Below are 25704 nucleotides of genomic sequence, written 5' to 3'. Positions count from 1 at the left end.
TATAGTACATTTTCATAAAAGATATAACTCATCTTCCTTGGAGATTTTAATGTTCATAATCATCAACTGGTTTCCCTTCCCGTTTGCAAGCACCCAATCCGCAGGTATATGAACAAATCACTTCAAGTGTAATAAGTAGAATGGTAGACTCACACCAGGCAATACAGTCTGGTACCCACCCCCAACATTCACAAATATCCTTGCAATTCTCAGATTTGCAACCACAACATCAGTTTTTAGTGGTTACACTATTTCCTTGCTCAACCAGACTGGCACTTCATCCAAGTTTTGAATACTGTTTTCACATGTGGGATAGAACACCAAAAAACTTCCTGAAATGCATGATGCCATCCAGTAAAAGGGCAATGCGATTAACATTATCCTCACTCTCATTTCACAAGCACACAACTTGTACCAGTGATTTTCTTAGAGATGTTCTGTTTCTGCCTTATATTTTTATAGGTACCAAACTTCAAAAATGAACCAACCTTTTGTCTTTTTTCATTCCTGATACCTTTATCCCTCTAAAATAGTCTCAATGATTACTGCATCACTGTAAGAATTGTTTACTATACTTTCAAATAACTACAATCCAGTCAGAGTGCAATGTAAACATTTAACTTTATTTTTACTTTATTTACCTGAATACCGAATGAGAAAGGAAATGTAACTAGTAGAAGAAATAGTTAAGTACCAAATAGTGTAATCAATGTTACTGAAACAAAGAAGACAAAATCAGGAGAGATGATTCTTCTTAGCATCAAATATAGAATGTTATATTCAGGCAATAATGATCAGGGAAAAAGAAGTAACCATAGTATTGAATACCAAATATGAGGATAATCTTGAATGGCAGGCAATATCAAGCAGAGTGATGTAAGCAAATGTCAGAATGAGGAATTAGACGACGCAACTTATTTGTGCCTATCAATCAATGGAAAGTTTTGCTGAGTAGGTACAGGGGAGGAATTTTTTAAGGCATTAGATAAGGCAGCTGACACAAAAGATCCTTGTTGGAGATATAAACAGCAGAGTAGGAAATGATGATTATCAGACATGTCAAGATGTTTTGAGAAAATTTGTAGAAAAGCGCAAAGCTAATAATAATAGTAAGTATCTGCTGGATTTCTGTTCAGGACATAGAAGAGTCATTACCACAACGAGTCCTTGGATTCCTTGAAGGGTGTCACGTAATAATAAACAGGAAGTGATCACATCGTTTAGTTTTGAGCACAGTAAAATGGAACATCATACTGAAAAGAAAAACGTGTAAGAAAGTTTTAAAAAGAATCGAAGTTTAGTGTGATAATGTTAGAGTCTTGATAGGTAGCAGACTGATTTGAAGAAAAATTGTAAATAGGAAGTTAGTAATGATGTAATTTTTCATGTAATACTATCATATCCTATATACCCCTTGAGAGTATATATCAGGAATTTGATGAAGTTTAGTAAGCTTTCAGAGGTGAACTGTGGACTCAAGTACACAAACATTATTCAAGAAAAAAATGAAAGTTTGAGAGAGCTTGGCAGAACTCTGAAAGAAAACACTGATTCAGCCAGAGAAGTATGTGGTTAGGTTGTAAGTATAGAAAAATCAGTGCTCCATGGTGAAAAAGAGGAAAGTTTATTGAAAGTTCCTGCAAGCCAGTCAGTAAGTACTCTGAGAAAATAACAGAGAAAAATGTAAGAAAACAGAAGCAGCTAAACAAGTCAGAGGAAGACTCTGGTATGAATGTAGAAAATAAATATCAAGAACATGGCAATATTCTGAAGGCTATTGAAAAAAAAGTTTAGAAATGGAGGAAAGAGGACTGTTGAAGTAATCCAGAATGATAAAAGTGACATGGAACTGAACATAAACATATTCCAGATGTCTGCAGTAATTACTTTGAAAGACTTAAATAAAACAGTAGTGGTAAAAAAAAAAAACCCTGAAATGTTGGAGTAGATGATATCTGACCAGAAATATTCAAATATGGAGGTATAAAAGTTCTACAGTGATTACATTGCATAAAGAAAGTCTGATCAGAGGGTTAAATTCCAGATAATCTATAAAAACAGAAATAAATTGAATGTGAAAGTGGCAGAGAAATTTCCCTATTGAGTGTTCCTGAGCTAACCTCTCACCTTGTAAGTCTTACCAGCAACCTTGAGAAAAGCTATGAAAAATTGTGGAAGGGAAAGTTGGAGAACTGGATTTAGGCCAAACCGTGATTAGGCCAAGCCGAGAGAATGCACCTCACCCAGCCACAATTTCCTCCTAATTTAGTTGGTACATTTGAATTACTAAAAAGGTATAAATATGTGAATTAACACTAATAAGCTATTTGAGAATGGCAAATATAGAAACACTTTCATTACTGACAAATGAATGATTAATAATTTACATTTGTGATATTATGTGTGAGCCTCCACAGCTCTGTCAGTATAGACGAGGCTCTTCTCGTCCATGAAGTGAGGAACCTTTATCTGGTCTCTTTCAACTATAGGTAAGTAATCAGATCTCATACGTAGGTGGCGAGTTTTTTTCTCACGGTAACTCGGTTTTTCATCCCACAAATTAGGCAAACCGGTCCTGTGAACACACATGACCAGTCATAAATACTTATGGTAAGGAAGGCAATGGGAAACCACCTTGCATCACATCTCCCTAGCAATCAGTTGCAACCCTCTAAAAGAGAGGAGGCCATAGGATATTATGTGTGTGTGTGTTCTATAAGTTGCTGAGGCAGAGCAAATAACATGTGATCTTAAAAACTCTAGACATGAAAGTTTGTATTTATGATGAGCATAATTTAAAAAAAAACTTACGAGGAGAGGGCAGGAGATCTGTTTGCAAAATAAAAATCACTATCCAATAATAAACAGCAAGGATCTGTATTTAAATTTTTTAGACTTGGAAAAGGAATATTACAAGATGTCAAGAGGAAAATAGTTTAAAAATGCTAGAGCTATATGCCAGCAGTTAGAACCAGAAAGGAGTACAGCAAGATGGTTATTTCCATCATTATTTATAATTTTTATGGATTATATGAAGAAAAGAAGCATTAAACCCAAATTTAGAGATGTTAATCTCGGTTTTACTTTATGCAGATGGTTTTACTCCTAAATAAATCTAGTACACAGTCTGCTGGATTCTCTGAATACACTGAACTTGATTTGGTATGAAAATACACAATAAGAAGTCAGAGACTATGAAAATAAGCAGGAACAATGAAAGCATTAGCAACCTAAATGGTTGCTAATGCTTTCATTGTTCTCCAGAACGAGTAAAACATTTCAACTATTTAGCCAGAATTTTTAATGATAATGGCAAATTAATTACAGAAATAAACATAATTAGCAAGAATGATATGGTAGGATGTCAAGTAGATAAACGTATGATATAAAAGAGAAATTATTTAATATACTACAGTAGATGTATATAAGAATGTGTTTAAATCAAATTATGGGAACAAACAAATTGATGACCCCAATTGCAGAACCATATTAAAAATGAGGATATTAGGAACTTAACATTGTTTGTTATTTAGGAGTGTGTGAGCAGAAATAGCTTCAGATTTCTTACAAAGAATGGTAGATAAAAGGTTAGCAAAATAAGTGATTTTTGCCAGCATAGCAGGAAAAAAGACCCACAGTTAGATCAAGGTCTAGGTGGAATGATAAAGCAAGAAATATCTTACAAATGCTGAAATATAAAATCTGACAATATTGGAGTCTTGACAGAATATTAATTTTGGAAGAAAGATATCAAACTTAGTAATGATGTAATCTTTTCATGTAATACTATCATAATATCTTGCACGCGGGGTGCTTAAGGGTCAAAGCTGTATAACTGAGAGGAGACCTCCACATAGCCTTTAAAGGAATGCGGAGAACCGACCAGGGCTTCTGACCTAATGTCCAATCCTCACCTTCTCGTGGTGCACCCTGTTGGGTATCTACTTTGATACTGAACGAACGAGGATGGGCTGGCAATTTGGGATTTAGCCGACCAAATTGTATTCTTATTGGTTAAACCAAAATAAAAAATGATGGTACAACATGACAAAATTTCATGCCGGCTGGGGCGTCGCCCGGTTAAACAAGGCCCCCGTTGTTTTCGCCAGGGAACCAGGGCAAACAGCGAAAAGTCAGCTACTGGAACAAATCTGAAAACAAACCCCAACTCAACATCACCAGAGTTAAAGATCGGTACTATCAACGTAAGAAGCCTGAATGGCAAAGAAATGGAGCTAGCTGAGGAATTAGATAAGTACCAGATCGACATAATAGGGGTGACTGAAACAAAAAAGACCAAAACTGGTGAGCTCTTTCTGAGCAATAAATACAAAATGTTATTTTCAGGCAATGACAATCAAGGAAAAGAAGGAGTAGCCATAGTATTCAACACAAAATACGAGGCTAATCTTCTTGAATGGCAGTCAGTCTCAAGTAGAGTAATGTGGGCAAATATGAGAATGGGGAACTGGACAATGAGACTTATTTGTGCCTATGGTCCCACAGAAGGTTCTACTAAGGTAGAAGTGGAGGAATTTTTTGAGGCTTTAGAAAAAGCAACTGACACAATGAAAAAGGAAAAGTTGGTCCTTGTTGGGGATCTAAATAGTAGAGTAGGAAACGATTGTGAGACATACAAAAATATTTTGGGAAAATTTGGAGAAAAGAGCAAAGCTAATAATAATGGCAAATATCTGTTGGATTTCTGCTCAGGACATGGACTGGTTATTACTAACACCATGTTCCAACATAAAAATGTGCACAAATTCACATGGAGAGAAGAGGCTAGGAATAAGAAAAGTCTCATTGACTATGTTATTGTTGATAGTGATGTTTTCTCCCTGGTGCAGGACACCAGAGTGTACAGAGGATTTGAAATTGGAAGTGATCACTATTTAGTCTTGAGCAGGATAAAATTGAATTTCATATTGAAAAGAATAACATGTAAGAAAGTTTTAAAGCGAATAAAAGTTGAGCAGCTCTCAGATGTGAACTGTAGACTAAAATACAGAAATATTATTGAAAAGAAAATGAAAGAGTTTGAGAACAGGAATCAAACCTTGGAGATTCAGTGGCAAACTCTGAAGGAAGCATTGATTGATTCTGCCAGAGAGGCATGTGGTGAGGTTGTGTGCAAGGATAAAAAAATCAGAACTCCCTGGTGGACACAGGAAGTTAAAGAGGCAGTGAAGGAAAAGAAGAAAGCATATCAAAAGTTCCTGGCAAATAAGTCAGCTTTTACTCTTACAGAATACAGAGACAAATGTAAGAAAGCTAAACAGTGTGTAAAACTAGCTAAACAAAAGTCATGGGAGGACTTTGGCAAGAATATAGAAAATAAATATCAAGAAGGTGGCAAAATATTCTGGAGGTTGTTGAAGAAGCTTAGGAATGGAGTAAAGAGTGCTGTAAAAGGAATTAGAGATGATAAAGGTGAAATGAAAACAGGAGAAAAAGATATCCTTGAAGTATGGAGTAATTACTTTGAAAAACTGCTAAATGAAACAAGCAGTGATGACAGCACAGTGATAAAAAACACTGACCAGGCATGCAGTCAGGAATACATATCCATACTTGAAGTAGAAAAAGCCGTCAAAGGCTTGAAATGTGGAAAGGCAGCAGGAGTAGATGATATTCGACCAGAAATGCTGAAGTATGGTGGTATAAGAGTCTTACAGTGGCTGCACTGCATAGTTCAGAAAGCCTGGACAGAGGGACGAATTCCCGATGATTGGAGTAGAGCTCTCATAGTACCCATATATAAAAAGGGAAATAAAACTGAATGTGAGAATTACAGAGGTATTTCCCTGCTGAGTGTTCCTGGCAAGATCTATGCAAGTATACTTGAGAAACGGTTGAGAAGAATTGTGGAAGAAAAGCTTGGTGAAGAACAAGCTGGATTCAGGCCAAATAGAGGCTGTCAGGATCAGATCTTCACTTTACGACAAATAGTCGAGAAAGCATGGGAATATAACAAAGATCTGTATTTAAGTTTTGTCGATTTGGAAAAGGCATATGACAAGCTGCCAAGAGAGAAGCTATTCAATACGCTGCAGTTATATGGTGTCAATGGGGCATTATATCAAGCAATACGTAGTCTTTATTTGAGTTGTGAGTCAGCAGTTAGAATTGAAGGAAGTACAGGAAGATGGTTTAATGTTAAATCTGGTGTGAGACAAGGATGTACATTATCCCCTCTGTTATTCATTATCTATATGGATCACATTATGAAGGAATGTGGTATTAAACCTGATATCAAAATTGGAGATGTTAATGTCAGCTCTTTGCTTTATGCGGATGATGTTATACTTCTAAATAAATCCGCTACAAATCTGCAAGATTCTCTGACTAAATTGAATAGCTGTTGTAATAGATATGGTATGAAGGTCAGCAATAAAAAGACAAAGACAATGAAAATAGGCAGAATCATTGAAAATGTCAACTGTGTTGTGAATGGAGAACCTGTGGAACAAGTAAAACATTTCAGCTACTTAGGCACAATTTTTACTGAAGATGGTAAACTAAATATAGAAATAGACAACAGAATCAGCAAAGCTGGTATCGTGGGAAGTCAATTGAATAAATTCATATGGAATAAGAAAGAAATTAGTCGGAACACTAAATTAGCTGTATACAAGACTGTGTTCAAACCAATTTTAACTTATGGATCTGAGAGCTGGGTCAGAAGTAAAACACTTGACCAAAGACTAGAGACCACAGATATGAGAGTCCTGAGAAAGATTAGAGGCGTGAATAGATGGCATCAATGGCAATATCATATTAAAAACGAGGATATTAGGAAAGAACTTGACATTGTCAGCATCCAGGAATGCGTTAGCAGAGCTAATCTCAGATGGTATGGTCACTTAAATAGAATGGGAGAGGAAAGATTAGCAAAACAAGTGTTCTCTGCCAAGTTGGCAGGAAAACGACCCAGAGGAAGGCCAAGATATAGGTGGATTGATACAGTACAAAGTGCCTTAGACGATAGAAATATAAGATCTGATAATGTTGGAGTCTTGACAAGTAACAGACTGATTTGGAGGAAAATTGTAGATAGGAAGTTAGTAATGATGTAGTTTTTTCATGTAGTACTGTCATATCCTGTACACCCCTTGAGGGTACATGGCAGGAATTTGATGATGATGATGATGATGATATCTTGCACTCCCCAAAAATTGAATGTATCCATATATGTAATGCTGATACACATGTATCAACATGCCAGTGATTATAAACAGCAGAAATAAGAAACATAAATAATTTTATATATTTGGAGAGTAAAATGTTACTGACCTTTCGTATAACGCCTAATGATTGCAGTTTTTCCTGAAACAAAAATTTTAAATCAATCCGTGAAAGTTATTTTTTTTTAAAAAAAAGGTTTGATACTAACAAAATAAAAGTAAGATATAGTAAATAATATGATTTGACATAAAAACAAGTTTTTTTTTTTTTTTTCGAAAAGATTATTCTCTAAAACTACATAATTATCAAATCAGCAACCATCATGAACATTCCAAATAAATTATAAGAAAATCAATTTTATCACTTTTTTTTAATTACATAGAAATGGCAATAGTTCCATAAGGAAGATGAGGATGAAAAAGTCTAAGAAACCATATTCATCCTATGTAAAACGCACACACACACACACACACACACACACACACACACACACACACACACACACACACACACACACACACACACACACTTTGATAGCAGTTTCCTAAAGAACAAGAAACAATGTCTAATGAAAGTAGATGCTAACCCAAAGCATGTTATTAGCCTAAAGATGATTCTATAAAAATCATTGTTAGAATGCCAATATCTATTCTCAATATTAAATTGGAACGGATGGGGCTGAACAGTAGATTGGTTCACTGGATTGGAGATTGGTTGTCTGATAGGTATCAGCGAGTTGTCTATGGAGGAGCGATATCCCAGAAGAGGAAAGTTACTAGTGGTGTACCTCAAGGGTCTGTTTTGGGTCCATTGCTGTTTAATTTGTATGTAAATGATATCTGGAGAGGTCTGAATGGTGATGTGCAGTTGTTTGCAGATGATGCAAAGTTGGGCAGAGCTATCAGGAGTAGTGTGGATGCTGTAGCTTTGCAAGAGGACTTGAATACACTGTCTGAATGGGTAAATAAGTGGGGATGTCAATTCAATGTCTCAAAGTGTAAGGTTTTGAAATTTGGGAAGCAGAGATGGGATGTAAAGTACACAATCAGTGCGAATATCTTGGAAGAGGTAGAGGAAATGAGAGATCTGGGAGTGATTGTAGACGAGGACCTAAAATTTCGGGAACATGTTGCTAAAATAGTGAAGACAACACAGCGGATAATGGGAATGATGCGGAGAACATTGACTTGTAGAAGTAAGGACGTTACGGTTCCTTTGTATAAGGCTTTGATCAGGCCACATATGGATTACTGTGCACAGATCTGGTAACTTGGTTTTCAAAAAGATGAAATTGCATTGGAAAAAGTTCAGAGGCGATTGACTAAGGTGGTTTCTGGTCTCTGGAATGTAGAGTATGAAGACAGATTGACAAAATGCAATTTGCAGAAATTGGTGGATAGAAGGAGGAGGGGGAATATGATTGAGACATATAAGCTGTTGAGTGGTTATTACCAGATTAATGTCAGGGAGGTTTTGCACAGAATGGGTGAGGATAGCAGGAGAACAAGAGGTCATTCCTGGAAGCTGTATAAGGAGGGTGCGAGCAAGGGAGTGAGGAGCAGATTTTTTGCATGGAGAGTAGTGAGTGATTGGAATGCTTTGCCCGAGAGTGTGGTGTGTGCAGAGACAGTGAATATATTTAAGGCACAGTATGATAAACTGTGTATATAACAGTGGACCTCCCACAATGAGTCTTTGACTCCATGGAGGTTTTTATAATAATAATAATAATATCATACTTAATACTAGCCAGCTCCAAAATTGTGCAGTGACATACTATCTGTCTGATAAAAGTATAAAATGTTTCATTTAAACTATTATCACTAACTGACACTCTACTTAATGCTGGTTCCACATTTGTGCAGTGACTCTACCTGAGCTGGTATAATATTCTATACTATACACTGCCAACATTCTCTTCCTCTCTCAAGCTTCATCTCTTGAAAGTAATCTCTCATGTAGCCAATCATGATTCCCATTACTATAATGGGAAAAACAATAATAGTCATCACCAGAGCAGGTAAGCGTAATGCTACTCTAATCCTCAACACCAGTGAATATAATCACAAAATGGATGTTATTACTCAGTTTAGGTGCTGGTTGAAACTCATGTTAAGGTTTAATAGTTCAATATCATCTGGGATGCAATTTTTTAGGGAGTAGGTGTATGATAAAGGTTGACAGGAAGAGATATTTAATTTGATGTTGGCATAAAGCCAGGGATTGTGGAGGGTGGTAATGATGAAATGTATAGGCAGCTGCGGTTAATAAACAAGAGAAAGGTGATAATACTTATTGGAATGAAGAGATAGCATCAGGGAATAAGGAGAATGAGTGCCTTGAGAGACAACTATCTTAGGTAATGTGTTGTTAGATCTGAAATAGGCGACTTCAGAATTTACCTGACGTCACCATTCCAGAATCTAACAATTTACATAAAATCACACTTGCATACTTATCTTTTAGCAGTAAAAAAGGTGTTTTTTTGTTTATAACAACTTCATATATAAAAATTTGTGAATTTTAAAACTTCATATCTAAGTGTCTAGCATAAACGTAAGTCAGAAAAAAGGGCAAAATAAGAGAGGAATTTTTAATGAAATAATGCAAGTGAAAGAATGCGAACTATTCAACGACATAGGGCAAAGATCACAGAAATACCTGCGGGCATTATATCTTAGAAGGCACAATGACTCATACGTTCCCCGAACCAAGAAGTCCCGTATGTTAATCGGTGAAGTCACCCGAACGGAGACCAATGGGTGAAACGATGAGAGATTTCAAACTCAGAAAGGTGGCGCTCTAGGAGAGTGAATAAAACCCACGACATGGAAGTAAATGACCCTGCATTTTTTCTTGTTCCTGAGTTTTCTCTCCGTGTGCTCCGAGAGTTCTTCGCAGTTCAGCTCTCATATTCGAGGGCTGACTTACGACAGTGTTCAGTATCACGCCGTAGTAGATTTTTCGGCAAGATAAACTGCAGGCCGTAGTGAGAAGTTCAACTACGTAAAAACCTAGGCAGAAGTATAGCGTCCAGCCCAAGCGCGTGCGTGCAACCCATGTGGCGTTAAAAATTGAGACAACCAGATTCAAAACAAAGGACGAAGGAAACCGAAGATAAGAATAGATAAGTACTCTCACTTATTCTAGCTCTTTTGAGATTGACTAACATTTAAGAGATCAAAAATTTGAAATTGTATTAGAAGAAAGAGTGAAAAGTTTAGGTCTGAAAAAAAAAAGACTATGTTTTCCTGAAACGAACTTTAGGAACCTTCAACCAGATAGAGATTCTGTTACGTTTGTTCTGAGAGAGTTTGAGGAATGTATTAAAGTGCCTTAATGTTAAAAATGAGTTGTAATCTTAAGTGTAATGTGTATTGAGTTATTGAAATATTGAATTTTACTAATACTCTGAATTTAATGTAAAAAATGAATTGCAGATACTTTGAGGTAGAATACTATAAATTAATTTAAGACAGAGTGAATGAAAGGTAGTGATTTAACTTTAGAATTTGATGATCAATTTAACTTGTGTAGCATCACTAATTGAACTTAATAAATGTTTGATTCTTTAATTATATGTGTTTCTGATCATGTTGACTGACTCTGACCCTTCATAAAAATCAAACCTGAGTACGTGTGAGTGTGCGGGAATACTCCAATTGAAAGTAAGGGCACAACTGCAAACAAGAGTAAAATTATGCCAGAGAGTCCAAGTTTCTAGGAATTTAATTACATTGCTAGTAAAACCTGATATTCTATAGTTAACCTAAAGGCAGTGTCTATCTCTAACTTTAAGGCTCAGGCTGGTGCAGAAAAAAATAAATTTGCTTGAGTAATCATGATAATATATAGAATTCAGGGAACGGGTAATCTTCTGGTGGCCCTTAAAGGTTAAGCTAAGTGAGAAGAAGCATAAAAGAAACGTGAAGTAGGGCTAAACTTATTACAAAAATGTGGATCGCATAACAATGACGCAATCTATTCAACATAGAGACATACGCGATAGAAATTGAATTTTGCGACTGTAATAATAAACGCAAAACTTGAATAAGTTGTCCCGAGATATCAAATGAGAAAGATACTAGATACACGTAATAAAGAAAGAAGGGACGACATAACAATGTCGCAGCTGATAAGAATTTGATTATATAAGGTTTTAAGTAAGCAAAAGGATAGAATCGAAAAAAAGTAAATTACTATAAGGATAAGATTAATCTAAAATAAATAAATTACACTAAACTAAATAAACAACTAATAACAATAACAAGAGAGAGCAAAGAAAAAAATATAACAATGTAATGGAGAGCAAATGAAATGAGGAGTAAGTCTTAGATCTGATCAAATCAGAGGATGTGATAATGAATGAGTAATCTCCCAGATTCTGAAAATGACCATGAGGTGAATATTTGAGATGTAGCTAATATATGAGAACTGTGAGGAAAAAAAGATATCTGGAACTGCTAAGCCAGTGATTATAAAAAACTTAGAACACAAATGGGAGCTACAACATGGAAAAAGGAGTTGGGTGGAAAGGAGACCATGTTTGGCCAGTGATCAGACATTTTTACAATGTCTGTCTGAATGTATTCCAGAGGTGAAAAGCTAAATAAGACAGGAGTAAAATGGATGAAAGTGGAGACTAAGCATGCAATGTGGAAAAGATTTATGGAGGCAGTGCAAAGATAATAATCAGTTACATGAGAAGTACAAAGAGCAGGCAAGGAAGGTAACTCAAAAAGGATAGCAGAAGTGCAGTAGAAGTAGAAATTAGAAAATCAAGTGAAGGAAAATCCCTTTCAACATATGGCAAGTAGAAGAAAGATTATGGGTAGATGAAAATGGTTAAAACTGCTGCAGAGGATACAATCGAGGTATTCAATAAGTAGACAAAGTATTTCATCCTCTCATAAGTAGTATCATGAGGAACTTCAGCATAAAGGGTGTAAATGATAATAAGGCAACAGTACATTATCACAGTCTTGAAGGAATGCTCCAGGGAGTTAAAAGTTTAACATAAGTCCTGCAACAGAGCATGAAATAAGCTAAAATTACTCCTCTTCACAAATGAAGAGGGGAATAAGACTAAAGCTACAAATTATAGGCCTGTTTGTATGTCTGGGATTATGGTTAAAGTATTGAAGACGCTAGTAAGTGCTAGAATTCAAAGTTGGGTTGATAATAGCAATATTCTCTATCACGATCAGCATGGGTTTGTTAAAGAGAGGTAATATTTTAGAAATCTGTTTATGTACTACAAAGTAACAAACTCACTAGATAAAGCAGATGTATATACAGTGGTATATATATATATATATATATATATATATATATATATATATATATATATATATATATATATATATATATATATACATATATATATATATATATACATACTTGGCTTTTTTTCAAAAGCCTTTGATGGATTGCTACACAAATGTTTAGCTGGAAGCTAAGCTGGATCAAATGGAATTAAATAAGAGACTAGTGAATTGGATAGGTGATTGGCTGACAAATAGCTATCAGCAGGTTGTGTGGTATCCCAAAAGAAGATCACCTGTGATGTATATAAGGGCTGTTTTGGGACCACTGTTGTTTAACTTGTACATTAGTGATACTGGGAAAGTCTTAACTGGGAGACATACAGCTGTTTGTAGATGATGCAAAGTTAGGAAGAACTATGAAGAGTAGAGCAGATTACAGAAGGATCTGAATAGACTGTGAGTGGAACTACAAGCTTAATGTTGCAAAATGTAAGGTCTTGAAATCTGGGGATAGAATGCAGAGTATATAATTAAAGAATACATTTTGAAAGTGATGGTTTTTAAGAGGACGAAAATATCTCGGAGCCCAGAGAAGATTCACTAAGTCAGGTCTCTAAAAAGTGAGATATGAAAACAGACTGAGGAAATACAAGGAGAGAGAGAGAATATGATTGAGACAAGTTGATGAGGGACTGTTACTAGATTAATGCAGAGGAGATTTTTCAGAGACAAGGATACAGCAAGTTGGATAGGCGATTGGCTGACAGGTATCAACAGGTTGTGCATGGGAGAGTGATAATACAAAAAAATAAGGCCACCAGTGGTGTAATATAAGGGCCTGTTTTGGAACAACTGTTGTTTAACTTGTATGTTAAAGTACTGGGAAAGTCTTAACTGGAGACATACAGCAGTTTGCAAATGATGCCAAGTTAGGAAGAACAAGGATGTATCCTTTCAAGGATACATCCTTGGAAATAGTATAAGGAGGGTGTGAGCAAGGTAGCACAAGGAGAGGTTCTCTGCATGAAGTGGTTAGTGAGTGGAATGAATAGCCTAAGAGCATGGAAACAGTGAATGGGTTTAAGCACAGTTTAATGATCTTTTTATACGAGACCATGGACCACCCAATAATGAATAATTGTAAGGCTAAAGTCCTAACAGGAGTACTATCTCTCTCTCTTCAGGTGCTGGTAGGCAGCATTCAAAGAGGGACAGTACTTGTCATTAAACCTCTCATCCATTGGGTAGAGGTCTTAAAATTAGTGTTTCCCAAATCTTGGGAAGATTTAACAATCATATTTATTAAGATTTGGTTGGGTTTGAACCCGCTGTTAATTCCAAAAAACCTATAATGTTTATATTTGCTGTTGCAAAGCAGCAGTTTTTTTTGATTCTATGCAACATATCCAAGGCACACTCAGTGTCAGACTTGACTAATAATAATTACGGCAGGGGATATATTTCTTATGTTCTTCAAGATGGATGTTAGCAAATTTTTAAGTCTAATATAAAATCTGATGATTTTTTGGAATTAGAAGATTTAAAAAACCCAATCAAATCTTAATAAATACAGTTGTGTGAAATTTTCCAAGATTTGGGAACACAGTAATTCTTCGATCTCCTGCTCAATGGCCAAGGTTGCCTACCACCACACACGGAAACTACCCTCTTAGGACTTCAGGCTCTCAGTCTTCACTTCAATATCTTCCACTTTATTGTATCCCAGATGAAATCTGCCACATATGAAATACTGAAAACAATGTGTTTATTTCTTTATTATATTGTTTTTCACTCCATTAAACCTTAACATGAGAAAAGTGATAAGTGGCAAAGAACACAATTCAAATTGTAATGGACAAAGAGTCAACTTGGCATCCTTTTAGTTTTTTCTATAAAAGGAAGTTTTACAGTTATTGTATTTATCTTAAAACGAGTCTCTCTCAAATTTTTGTAAAGTTAATACAGCCATAATCGGTGAGGTTCAGAGGATATGTGTCAGTGCCATCTTTCTGTGTTCATAGTCAAAATAGCTGTCAAGATTATTTTGTGGAGTGCAGAAAAGCCTTGCCACTTTTGCATACTAACAGCTAATCTGTCATTAGATGAGAAAGTCTACGTTTACATCCATGGCAGCAATGAAATTCAAATTTATCTTTCAAGCCAGTATTATTCATCCAATCACATAATTTGGACATAATTGCTAAACCAATTACAGAAAGTCTGAAAAACAGCAATAGTGGCCTTTTTTTTTTTTTTTTTTAAACTTTAGAGATTTTTTTATAGATCTTTGCTGAATTTCAAACTTTTCATGGCATTAAGACCATGCATAAATAATAATAAAAAAAAAATTAAAAATCTTAGCCCATCCATGATACTAATGCACATTTTTTGCGACTCCCACCTTTCATGGGTAGGATTCGCAAAACACTCCCATCTTAAACTTAAACCTCCACATTGTTCAAACTGTTAAGCCCTACATCACTTTCCCAAGTCTTTTACCAACACATACCAGAGTATATGCTGAAAGCCAGCTACTTCAGCTCAACATATGACTCCATAAGATTAGTCTAGTATTTATGATATTGGAAAACAGTACAAGTTTTGAAAAAACAAGAGGTTGACTGAAATTTAGAAGCAGAGAATTCATAATCTCAACATATTCATATTATCTTCTTCTCAACAATTAAAGTAGTAATGCTGACCAGGTAATGAGGCAATTATACAGCTTCTACTAAACAAGTCAACCCCATCTTCTCAAGGTGTCCAGTTTCCAGTAAAGGGGATTTGGTAACTTCATTGAGCATTTCTACTGTAAAAGAATACCTTCTTATTTGAAGGAAATCTGATGAAATCTAATAGGTCAGGTCACAGATGATCATCACCCAGTGAAACACCAGCAACTTCCTTACTGGGGTGTGAAATGGCCATTACCATGGGCAACATACTTAAAAGTATCACCTTGCACAGTATGTTCCCCTGTTCTTACCACCCCTTCGCCTTTGAAATATTAACATTACAGTTAATATAAATAAATATAGTCACTGTAGTTAAAACAAAAACCAAACCTCAAATTAAAAAACTCGAGAAATTTGTTCTGATCACTTTACCAATATTTGAGGTATAAACATCAACTGAAATGATGTGCACCATCACTTGCAGACGTCCAAACCTGATCTTGTTTCTGACTGAACCCAAAATCTCTTCCACAACCACTAAGGGCTCATACTGAATCTCCCCATTTTTAATCTTCTATGGCTCGAGATTTTCCATTCCTTGTTATGCATAATTTATCTGCAGTCTCTAACATTCCCCAATTCTGAAAATCATTCTAACTTCAACTCCTTATCCTTCAAGCTTGATTTTCTGCAATCCAAATAATTCATCCCAAAACAGGATTCCTGACAATTCAAAAAAAAAAAATCCAATGTTGGGTCTTTTCTTAACCAGTTCTTCCAGGTACACACCGTTGCAGTTACAACCCCTGTTGGTACTTCAGATCACAACTTCATTTGTTTTATCTCTAGCAGAATGCTCTCCTCTCAGTCATTTACAACTCCATGTATTTTGGCACTACAATGCCAAGTGGGAAAACTTAAGAAAACCAGACTGTTTCCATTCTTCAGATATTTGTAGTTATCCTGTTACAGAAGTTATCCACATTGGAATGAAGACCTTTATTTCCTCACCCTGTTCAAAATTCTCACTCTATATTCAAAGTCAACTTTTCTAATAATTGCATCAAGGTGGTCCAGGAAAAGAAAACAAGCCGTAAGTGGCTTGAGACATTAACTCCACCTTTATTCACAGCTTACACTGAAGCCTGCAATACCTATCAATCCATCATTAACAGGACTGACTACAGAATTTGCCTCATGTGCTAATGGCAGTTGCACTATCTGGTTCTTGGAAAAACCACTTGTGCTTCCACATCTTTCTCACCCAAATGATAGTATTGCAAAATCACCTAAACATAAGACTATCTCCTGGCATCATTCTTCTCATCCAACTCCAAAACAGATGACCAAGGCAAATCACTGACTCAACCTGGAACACCACATCATATGCCTCCTATCACATTTGTCAGAAAGACAGAAGAATTTTGAAACTCTGGATACTCAAAAAGATTCTAGTCCTGATGGAATCCCACCAATTATATATTTCTTAGATGTCCTTATAAGAAAAAGGGAATAAGATAGAGCATCCATAGCTCAGTTGGTATAGACAAAGCTCACTGGTCAGAAAGACCCAGGTTCGATTCCCATCCAAGACGTGAGGAACCTTTATCAGATCTCTTTTGACTAAACTGAGTTAGCTGGTCTCATATGGAAGTAGGAGATTTTTTTCACCTGGAAACTCAAGTTTTTCATCCCCCTCAGAAGAGGCAAACCAGCTCTGTGAACATAGCAAACCTTGAACATAGCACTATAAAGAGGAAGATAAAAAAAAAAGGGAATAAGATGGTTCCTTGTCAACACCTGCCTTTTGCAATTCTTTCTCAGATCCGTATATCTATCACACTTCTGCTCACCGTCCACGCGGTTTAGCCTAGTGGCTATGCCCCGCAACCATATGCCTGGGGAAAGGAGTGTCCTAGGTTCGATTCCTGTCGATGACGCGAGGAGCTTAAGGATCTTCCTCAGCCATAGCCAAGTTAGCCGGTCTTGGGCGTGGACAGCAGGGTTTTTTCCACCAGTTTATCTGGGGTTTTTCATTCCGCAAGCAGGCAAACCGGTCTAGTGAACACACACAGATTACAGTCAGGAATACTGACCCAGCCATAGGTCTGATTCGTCAGCTATGCCGGTTCCGGAGCCCGGATAAAATTTTGGGGGACTAAGATGGTGCCGTACCTCCCCGTAAAGGGGACTCACAGCGGTGTATCATCATACGATTATTATTATTATTTCTGCTCACCATCTCTCAGATGTGCAGTATTATTAAATGCCTTCTTTCAAAAGCTCATATCATCTGCTCATTATTTTAAATACTTAAAAGAACTTTCTACAATCAGAGAAACTGCTATTCTCAATGGTTATAACTCCAAAATTATAGAGAAACTTATCAACTGTTTTCTCTGACCTCTATTAGAAGGAAGGACTCACATAGAATCTCCATACCATACATTAATGGCATTTCAGAACACAACTCTCGTGTCTTAAAGAAGTTCAATATCTCTACCACATTCAAAATCTGTTCATTTAATCAGCTCTATGAGACCATCTCCAAAAGATAAATTTCACCACTACTGCTACCTGGAGTGCATTCAGTCCTGCACAACTGCAGGACCGAATTCTATTTTGGATAAGCAGGCCAAGCTGTTTTAACATGCATCTCTGAACATCAATCCTACATTGTTTCCAGAGAATGCAGCAAATCTGGTTTAGCAGAATGTGGGATTACTAATACTAGCTATAATCCCTTGGGATGACACTAAATTAATATACAGATGTCCCATAAAGACAAATCTCTTTTTAAAGAAAATGTTGAAGCTCTGCATTGTCATAATCTCAACCTTAATGATGGCCTTCAATGCTAAAAAAAAACAGTGCGAAATTATCAAAAACTATATAGCTTAAATATTATAATTTATTTTCACTCTTAAGTACAGATGCACTTCCTCTGATCCGAATGGCATCATTTTTTATCCTGCTGTCTCACAACCTGAATACTAGGAAGGATTCCATTCTCCATGTACCTTCACTGTTTGATTTTTAACTTCCAATTGTAACAACTGCCAATGGTCCAGGATATATGTACAGAAATATACACTTTATTCAGTCTTAGTCAATTAAATATTTGACTAACTATTGTAATGAATAGCACACAGTTATTATCTTTTCATCAACTTAGTACATACTTCTCTATAGTATTAAAAAATTCATCGGTTTGATTAAATCTATAACAGTATGTATTTATAGACTGTTTACTGCATTCATTCATTCATGTGGGAAATCACATTTGAAAGAAAAATTTGATCGTCACTACCCTTTACAAACATACATTACTGTTCAATACAAATACTGTATTTGGGAAAGTCATGCACTCCTAGATACACAACAAGATTTTTTCATGTTTCCTCTTAATGCAGATGTTCCTTAATTTCTGTAATTTCATCCACCCTCTTCTCTCTGACTTCAAACCCCTACCCACAGTTTTGCAGATGAAAGCACTCTCCACTCATCCTACTTCAAGATCATTACATCAAACACCTCTGTAGCACAACCAGACATTGCACCCTTCACTGAGTTTGATTCTCATTCGACAAGAGAATCTTTATATGGATTTTTTTTTTTTTTTTTTTTTTTTTTTTTTTTTTTTTTTTTAAGGAGAGTTAGCTGATCTCACACAGAGATCAGCTAATCTCAGCAGTTTTTTTTTCTCCTGCAAACTGATTTTTCATCCCAGATACAGGAAAATGGACCATGAGAACATATACAATTTACAGACAAAAATGTTGTTGGTTGCAGTAGGTGGTAGATGGAGATTATAGTAATAAAAGTGTTGAGTGTAATTAGTGGAGTAGAAGGTCGTGCATGATGACTCCTTGGAGATATCCTGTAGTAATAGTAATTAAGCACCCAAAATGGTCATTTCAACACCATCCTTCACTACGGTGATAATTTTGTTATCATCACTGCTTCCAAAACACAGTTTTGTCTTTTTTTTCCTGCTCATACATTTGAGGTTGTGCATTATACCACTCTAAAAATTCTTGGTGCTGTTCAGAAGAGAGTAATTTGGTTGATTGACTCCTCTCTCATTCTCTTTCCAGTAGACATTCATTTATCACATTATCTTTTACAGATATTTTCATGGTGCTGCTCAGCAGCACTAGCATTCATTATGCCTCAATTTCTGATCAATTTTTAGTAATATGAGCAACAGCTGCCCAACATCCCTTTACAGTTGAACTGCTAACTCATCAAGCCTACTACTCCCAGTCACCTTTCATTCTATCTACATCAGTTCTGTGGAACAGTCTTATAGTTTGCCCACCGATTTGAGGTCCCTCGAAACTACTGCGCATGTCAGAAAAAGGAGAATCCATTCCGATAATAGGGTAATCAGTCTGTCTTCTGGGATGTAATAATAAACAAACTGAGTTTGTTTATTATTACAGGTCGGAAAATTTAGCTTTTCTTTTACGAACATTGCTGTTTTTAAAGTGTAACTATTTTGCTTGTATAACAGTTGGAAAAATGTACGTAGAGGTTAATACGTGCAAATACTGCGTTCTACATAAAACAATGTCACTTCGCTCCATGATAAGTTTCCTTTTATTCTGGGACTTTTTAAAACAAAATCCGATTTCATGAAGTATTTTCCTTAAAGTTTCTCTTTTCCAAGGAAAATTAATTTTTTCTTTAAGCACAGGAATCAATTTCGGAACAGTTGGCACTCTTTTCTCGAATACGTAAAATTCGTGAATAGTTCTTCTTATAACGTCTACATCAAAATCATTCAAAGCTACGGTTTCGATGGTTTTCTTTACTCTGTGGTTTTTTTTTTTTTTTTTTTTTAGGAGATTTAAATTTTGGCTTACCTTCACCTTTTGATTCCCTACGAATTCTTTTAACAGTCGACCCCGATACGCCCGCAATTGCACTTGCACGTTTTATGACTTGAGAAAGGGGAACAAGAAGACGGCCTTCTGACGATTCTTTTTCGCAGAATGTCAGCACATTATTCAATATTCTTTTGCAAGAGCTACCGAAACGTGTAACAATAAAACTTGTTGACTGTACTGGATCCATCATACAAATTAATAATAAAAAAATAATGCAAAAAGAGAACAAAAATCAAGCTAGTACTAGTGCAGCGACAGACAAGAAAGCACGTGATTTCGCATGTTGGCGACCAATTCGCACATCCTTCATTTCTTTCTCCCCTTCAGCATGAATCGACTATTCTTGGCACAAAGCCAAGAAGGGATCTAGAAATGGTGGGCGAACTATACCTATGAAGCATTTACTAAAGACTACAACCTCCAGCTCTTTAAGAGGAATTTCAACTGATTATTTATTCTTTGTTATCACTTTAGTCTTTATTATTTACAGAATTCTTTGCAGTATTTAATGAAATACTACAAAGCTTTATTACCTCATCAAAATCTACATTGCAATGATGAACTTGCACACTGAATCAAATAATTTTTATAGTCCTTAATAAGCTCACATGTACAACTCCATAATTCCTAAATGTTAATTTTAACCATATATACATATTATGGCTTAAGAAAGATAACTATTGTTAGTCACATAGCTATAATCAGTTGTTCTGAATTTTTTCATACTACCTCTTGTGATCATCCCATGAGACTCATAGTTAATTGCCTGTTAACTAATTAAATTTTAGTTTTTACCATGTTACATATTTATATATACATTTACTCATAAATCAAAACAATACTAACAGAACAATCTGCTCTAAACATATCATAAATGATATATGTTATCTACAAATAATTGTCCCGACACCTGTTATTTGAAGTTATGGAAAACATTCCAGATTTGTTAATAACATAAAAACCAGTGTACAGATAGTAGGAAGCAGTATTACATTGTAGCAGTTGTATACAGGTGGTAATGCAACACGATGTGAACTCAGTAACCTTCGAGATGGAGGTGTCATCATGGGCTGTCACATTGATGGTATGTCTGTACGTGCCATTACCGCTCAACCGGAGCATCCAAAATCAACGGTTGATGTGATCAACAAATGAAGATGTTCTGGCATCAGTAGTGCAGGAAAGCACCCAGGGCTGCTGCCAAAAATTACTGACAAGAACAGGAGGGTGTTAAAATGGGTGGCACGCAAAAACAGACTACAACTGGTACAGACCATCCGTGATGAGATCCACGACTAGTTTTAGATGTCATCGTGGGCTATCACACTGATGGTACATCCACACGTGCCATTACCGTTCAACTGAAGTATCCAAAATCAATGGTTGGCGATGTGATCAACAAATGAAGATTTCTGGGCATCAGTAGTGCAGGAAAACACCCAGGGCAGCTGCCGAAAATGACAGGAACAGGAGGGTGTTAAAATGGGTTGCATGCAAAAACTGGCTACAATTGGCACAGACTATCCGTGATGAGTTCCACAGTGCTAGTAACACCATGGTGAGCACCCAGTAAATGGAGTTCTTTTTATGAAAAAAACTCCATTTACTGGATTTCCATGGATGAGCAGTGCCACACAAGCTGAACATCACAACAATGAACAAAGCAGCTCGTCTGGCCAGGTGCAAAGAATATGTGAACTGGACAATTGACCAGTGGAAAACGATACTCTGGAGCAATGATTCAAGATTCACCTGTTTTCAGTCTGATGGCAGGGTGCGGAGACAGCCTGATGAATGCTTATTACCAGCGTGTGTTCTACTCACAGTAATGTTTGGTGATGGAGGAGTAATGGTGTAAGGTGCATTCAGCTGGTTTGGAGTGGGAACACTAGTTGTTGTTCATGGTTCCATGAAGGTGAAGGGAGCTCAGTAACTTGATATTCTGGATAATCAAGTGCTGCCTACACTGTTGAGTTTTCATGGAATGGAAACATTTTACTATCAAGACGACAATGCCCCATGCCACAAAGCTGCTGCTGTTATGGAATGGTATGAAGAGATGCGTGTTTAATGACTGCTCTTTCTTGCACCGAGTCCTGACCTCAACCCCCATCGAACACCTGAGGAACGAATTGGAGCATCAACTGAGATCCAGGGCAGCATGTCCTTGATCTGTCGCTGAACTATGGAGGAATGGAGACAAATTCTGCCTGATGTCTGCTGCGCATTGGTGGAAAGCTTCCCTCAACAGGTGCAAGAGGTGATCAAAGCCAAAGGTGGACATACCTGATATTAGGCTTCACCTGCTGGTATCAAATTTTAAATTGCTAAAATGTCCAGACAATTATTGGTAGATAGCGTACATGGTCCACTTTCAGTCAGGGGACTATATGGTGTATTACTCAGGACATGAGACAAGTCTCAAAATTGGAGTATTTTTCTTACTCAGGAAAAAGATGGCTAGGTATATATCAGGTTATAATCCAGTGAGTGACAGAATCATTTCTCTCAGAGTGAGTGCATATCCAATGAATATGACCATCATTCAGGTTTATGCACCCACTACAGAGGCACCAGAAGAAGACATTGAAGAATTTTATGACAATCACCAAAAGGGAGATTTATGGCTACTTATCGGAGATTGGAATGCAAAGGTGAGAAAGACTGAGGAACAAGGAATAACAAGTCGTTTTGGTATTCGTAACACTGCAGGGAAGAGACTAGTTGGGTTTTGTGCAGAGAATTCTTTGTTTGTTGCTAACACATGCTTTAAACAGCACAAACCAAATTGACTATAAATTTGGACAAAGAAGATGGAGAAGTGCAATTCAATCTGTCAAGACTTCCAGGTGCAGACTATGGAACAGACCATGAGTTATTAGTGGCTACGATACATGTGAAACTATAGAAACTGAAAACAACACAAATGTCGATCAGATATGATTTTGGAAACATACCAGCTGAATACAATATTAGCATACAGAACAGATTCAACACACTCAATTTGTGTGAAAGAGAACCAGATGAACCATGGGAAGAGATTAAAGATATAATTAAAACAGAAGCAGAGAAGAATATTCCAACAGTTTGTAAGAAGAAAAAGAAGTTTAAATGGGTGTCAGAAGATGTCATCAAAACTGCTGAGGAAAATGAAGGCCACAGGAAATTTGCAGAAAGTACGGCATTTGAATGTAGAGTTTCAATGACAAGCCAGAAGAGATAAGGAAAAATACTTTAACCAGGAATGCCAACAAATAGAAGACCAAAACAAGAAAGGAAAAGCAGGAGACCTTATCAAAAAGATCAGAGAACTAACAGGGAAGTTTAGTGCCAATGGAAGTTTAGTTTTCAATGATAATATCGAAAAGTAAACACAAAGGATATCTTACAGAAGCTGCAGACATCAAAGAAAGATGGAAAGAGTATACAGAAGCTCTTTATAGAAAGGACTCCAAAATTACTGAGAAATATGAAGAGCAGGATTATACACAGGAGCCAGTACCACTGGAGAGTGAAGTGAGGTGGGCACTCCAACAGTTATCCCGTAAGAAAACACCGGGAGGAGATGGAATACCCATTGAGCTGCTCAAAGCCCTGGGAGAAGAGGCAGTTAAAATTTTAACAACTCTATCTCAGCAAATTTTGATCACAACTACATGGCCTAGGGCAGTGGTGGCGAACCTTAGGCATGCGTGCCAAGGTGGCACGCCCAAGAATTTTGCTGGCACGTCAACGATGTACATATGATATCTTTTTATACGCATATAAATTATTCCACTTTTTTTTTAAATTGTTACAATACGTACAAGTTAAATTTTGTTTTACAGGAGAGAGCAGCTATGAAGACAAGAATTTGATCGGTGCGGTATTAACAAAAGATCACGCGACCTAAAGACAAATGGAACTGACAATTTTTGAGTCGAAATGCTAATTCTCTTCAACTGAATTCCATAACATCTGCAACTGTCAAAACAACATTCACTATATATATCTTAGTTTTAAGACATTCGTGACAGAGTGCCGTTTATTGTTCCAACAGAACTTTTCATTACCGACGGGCTCAACTCGCACAAAGTTTCAACCCTTGGTTGATTTTTTATTGCCTTGTTTGCGTTTGAGCTGGAAGGGGAACTCAAACAAGCATTATATGGCATGTTTCAATTCGTGGTAGAATTTTATTTGAAGTTAGCCTTTGTGATCTGTCATAATTACATCGAGAATTTCAAATGCAATCAAACAAACACTTATTTCATGAACTTGAAAAACTGGACAATAATTTTAGTTAAATACTGTGTTTCCAATGTAACATATGGTTTTGCTTACCTACACAGGGTAGTTTCTGTGAGAGGGGTATATGTGATTCATTAGTTAGCACCGTTTTTTATTCTAGCTGTCTCTAATTACACTATTTGTTGAGAAATGTATTACACAGACTGCAAAAGCCTCTGTACCTTATTCAGGGATACAATAAAACTATTTTTTTTCTTGCATCTACAGTATATAATGGCTGTTGGGGAGGGCGTGTTGTTTTTTGTGTGAGAGGTATATATGCAAAGCCTTTTATACATTAAAAGGTTTTGTATACATGCAAAACCTTTTAATGTCTTTTTTCGTAAAGTGAAATCAGGGGTGCCAGTTATATGTGAGGGCAAGTTATATTTGACGGTAAGCGTTCACCGACAAGTTGACATCCTTCTGCTGCTTCCCCTGCTCCGATGACTTCTATGGCGAGTTACAATGCATAAATATTTTTCTCACTACCTTTTTTCTCTCTCTCTCTCAAGCCAACATCATTAAAATCAATTTAGTAATACAATAATCAATAATTTTATACTGAATAATATAAATTTTTCATGATCAGAATGGGATATGTCAATGAAACTTACAAGTTAATTTAATGATATTGGCCTGAAGAAACTACAATATTATAGCATTAATCCTGTGATTGATAACTAATTTAAATGCATACTTTTATATTTGTCAGCATGCTACACCGTATACATAAGTGTATTAATACTCTTTATGATTATGCCATAATTAATTTTCTCCTGTACATATGCTTGTGAGTCATTATTTTTCGAAATGAATTTTATAAAAGACACTTTAAGAAATAGAATGACTGATGAATCTAGTTCCATGTATGTATTACTAAAAGTGACAAAATATGAACCTGATATAAAGCATTTGGCATCTAATGTACAACAGCAAAAATCTCATTAATAAATTGATATATTGATAAATTAATTATTATTATTCCGGGCAAATCCAAGGAGTCGACAGACTCATCGAGGGGGGCCCTAACATCATGTCAAGAACAACTATTCGACACTGGCACAGTATCTATCATACCCTGCCTTGAACTCATTCACGGTCGTAGCACCCACAACAGACTCTGGAAGCTTATTCCACTCATTCACCATTCTCCAAATAAAAAACCTAGCTCTAACACCCTTGTCAACCACGCTCTTGCCCAGTTTCCATGCATGGCAACTAGTCCTCCCACCACCAGTCATATTTTCAAAAATATCTTCTGGATCAATCTTGTTGAAACCCTTCAGTAATTTGAATGTCTCAATCATATCACCCCTCCTTCGCCTATCGTCCAATCTCTGCAACCCACAAATCTTCAACCTATTCTCATAAGGTTCATTCCACAGACCTTCTATCATCTTGGTCACTCGT

At 36.4% G+C, this 25704-nt stretch overlaps 1 protein-coding gene across 4 annotated transcripts in view; it reads right to left on the bottom strand.

The window, feature by feature from the left end:
- Positions 1 to 25704, bottom strand: part of LOC150104656 (ras-related protein Rab-32B-like) — a 178561-nt gene that overhangs the window by 128372 nt on the left and 24485 nt on the right. For all 4 annotated transcript variants that reach the window (XM_090395850.1, XM_090395853.1, XM_090395852.1 and 1 more), the window contains exon 3: positions 7297 to 7329. In XM_090395850.1, coding sequence (XP_090251976.1) covers positions 7297 to 7329 — 33 coding nt within the window. The remainder of the gene's footprint in view (positions 1 to 7296; positions 7330 to 25704) is intronic.

Source organism: Typopeltis vanoorti, chromosome 7 (genome assembly GCF_054136105.1).
Source record: "Typopeltis vanoorti isolate ZY-2024b chromosome 7, IOZ_Tvanoo_1.0, whole genome shotgun sequence".
NCBI lineage: Eukaryota > Metazoa > Arthropoda > Arachnida > Uropygi > Thelyphonidae > Typopeltis > Typopeltis vanoorti.
The sequence above is the reverse complement of the archived record's forward strand: the minus strand, read 5'-3'. Positions and strand labels throughout refer to the sequence as shown.